This window comes from Octodon degus, unplaced genomic scaffold (genome assembly GCF_000260255.1).
Source record: "Octodon degus isolate 3935 unplaced genomic scaffold, OctDeg1.0 scaffold00274, whole genome shotgun sequence".
NCBI lineage: Eukaryota > Metazoa > Chordata > Mammalia > Rodentia > Octodontidae > Octodon > Octodon degus.
This window is the reverse complement of record NW_004524850.1, coordinates 1,679,116-1,681,123: the sequence shown is the minus strand read 5'-3', so window position 1 is coordinate 1,681,123 and position 2,008 is coordinate 1,679,116. Positions and strand designations below refer to the sequence as shown.

The following is a 2,008-nucleotide window of genomic DNA, read 5'->3' as shown; positions in this document are numbered from 1 at the left end:
GGCAGCGTCCCGCCCACACCCGCACGGAGCACACTGTCCCGCAGGGCCCGCCCGGCGCACCGAGGGCGCAGGAGAGCGCGAGGGCCGGGAGCCTTACGCCGGGGCCGGGGGCCGCGTGGCTCGGGGCGGCAGGGCCGCAGGCACACAGCGGCAGCACGTGGCCGTGGTAGACGCGCCACCAGAGGCTGAGGAAGGGCTCCTGCTGCCGGCCGACGGAGCCCGAGGCTGATCCCTGGTCCACCACGGCCCCGGTCTGCGGGTCGTAGGCGTAGTTCCACGGCTTCCTGGACCCCAAGAAGTGGACCACCTTGGCGCGGGACCCGAACCTGCGGGGACACAGGGAGGATTATGAGTCGAACAAGAAGAGCTCAAAGCCACGGCCACAGCAGCCACCCTTCCACGCCAACTGGGGCCACGGAATGTGCAAGAGTCCCATGGACCCCAGGGGCACAGGGCCAGACGCGTCGACGTGCGGGGCTCTTGCGCAGGAAGATCGTTTCTAAACTGCCAAAGTTGGGCCGGCTGCGGTGGGACTCGCCTGCCGTCCAGCACCCGGAGGCTGAGGCAGGAGGGTCTCAGCAAGCTCGAGAGCAGTGCGGGCTACACCGCAGGACCCCGTCCCAACTCAGCAAAACAACACAACCAAAGGGGGCGTGCACACAGCACAGCCAGTGTCCACCGGCTGGGGACACACAGGGCTTCTCCGGCTTCGGGGCTCCCCAGCCACGCAGCAGCTGACAAAAAACTGGGCCCCGAGGCGGCTCCGCAATTGGCGCGTGGCGTCGGGCTCCTGGGGGGGCGGCTGACGCGACTTCGGCTTCCCTCTCGCGCTCACTCTGTGATGTCCTGCCTGGAGCTGCGAGCCTTTACCTGGCGGCCGGAACCACTAATTCGGAGGGGACACTACGCAACACAGAAATCCTTGCTGAGTCCGTCGCTCTGTAGAAGTTCTGTGTTGGGGTAGTTTTGGGTCTTTTACTCCTTTTTATTCTTTTTTCCTTTAAAGGCAACCTTCTGCCCGCGAGCCTCCGCGTCACACTTTTCTAGACGCTGCTCATTAAAAAGCGTAAGAATCACGGCGCCCGTGACCCCGACGCCCGCGTGAGCTCAGCGGCACGGTGCGCCGCCCTCCCTGGTGGGCGCAAGCGGGCGGCCGGCCTCCCTCCTGCCCGCGGCGCCGGGCTCTGCTTCCCACCTGCGCTTAGTTTTCACAAGCTCCAGCACGTGCTCAGAACCAGGAACTACCGTAATCCCAGTGCCGGGATTACAGGCATGCGCCCCCGCGCCCGGACCCGATCGGGGAACGTGCGAAACAGTCATTGAGGTGATAACTATTTTTTTAAATGGGGAAACCTGAGCCATTCGTTGGACAGCACTCGGAGAAGCGCCGGCACGCCTGTCCCAGCACCGAGCCCGGCCGCAGCACAGACCCCCGCAGGCAGCGCGGCGTCAGCTCGGTTCACGGCATTCAAGGCTGAGGTACGAGGTGTGACACAAAAAGCAGTAAAGGTTTAATTTTTAAAAACAAGTTATTGGGCTGCTGATGCAGGTCAGCGGACTAAGCGCCTGCTCTGGCAAGCGCAGGGACCAGGGTTCGATCCCCGGTGCCCACGCCGCACCGGCCCTGCTGTGCTGGTGACCGAGGCCGGGCGTGGGGCGCACGCCTGTAATCCCAGCGCTGGGGAGGCTGAGACAGGAGGGTCACTACGAGTCCAAAATGCATAGTGAGATCCTGTGACAACCAAATACACTGAGAGAGAGAGACAGACAGACAGAGAGAGAGACAGACAGAGAGAGAGAGACAGAGAGAGACAGAGGAGAAAGTAAGCAAGTTAATTTATTCCCGGCCGGCCGCTGTCTGCAGCAGCTCTGGGTCCTCCCTCCTGAGGGTCTCCAGTTGTGCTGTCCGGGCCGCGTCGGAGTCCTGAATGGACTCAACATGCTGACCTTTCCTGGTCATTGTGACCTTGGGGAGGAGCAGGAGAGCACACAGTGCCAGCTCGGGTGA

At 63.1% G+C, this 2,008-nt stretch overlaps 1 protein-coding gene across 1 annotated transcript in view; it reads left to right on the top strand.

The window, feature by feature from the left end:
* The window catches only part of Arse (arylsulfatase E (chondrodysplasia punctata 1)), a 24,398-nt gene that overhangs the window by 21,126 nt on the left and 1,264 nt on the right, over positions 1–2,008 (top strand). The window contains exon 10 of the mRNA XM_023706893.1: positions 273–469. Coding sequence (XP_023562661.1) covers positions 273–469 — 197 coding nt within the window. The remainder of the gene's footprint in view (positions 1–272; positions 470–2,008) is intronic.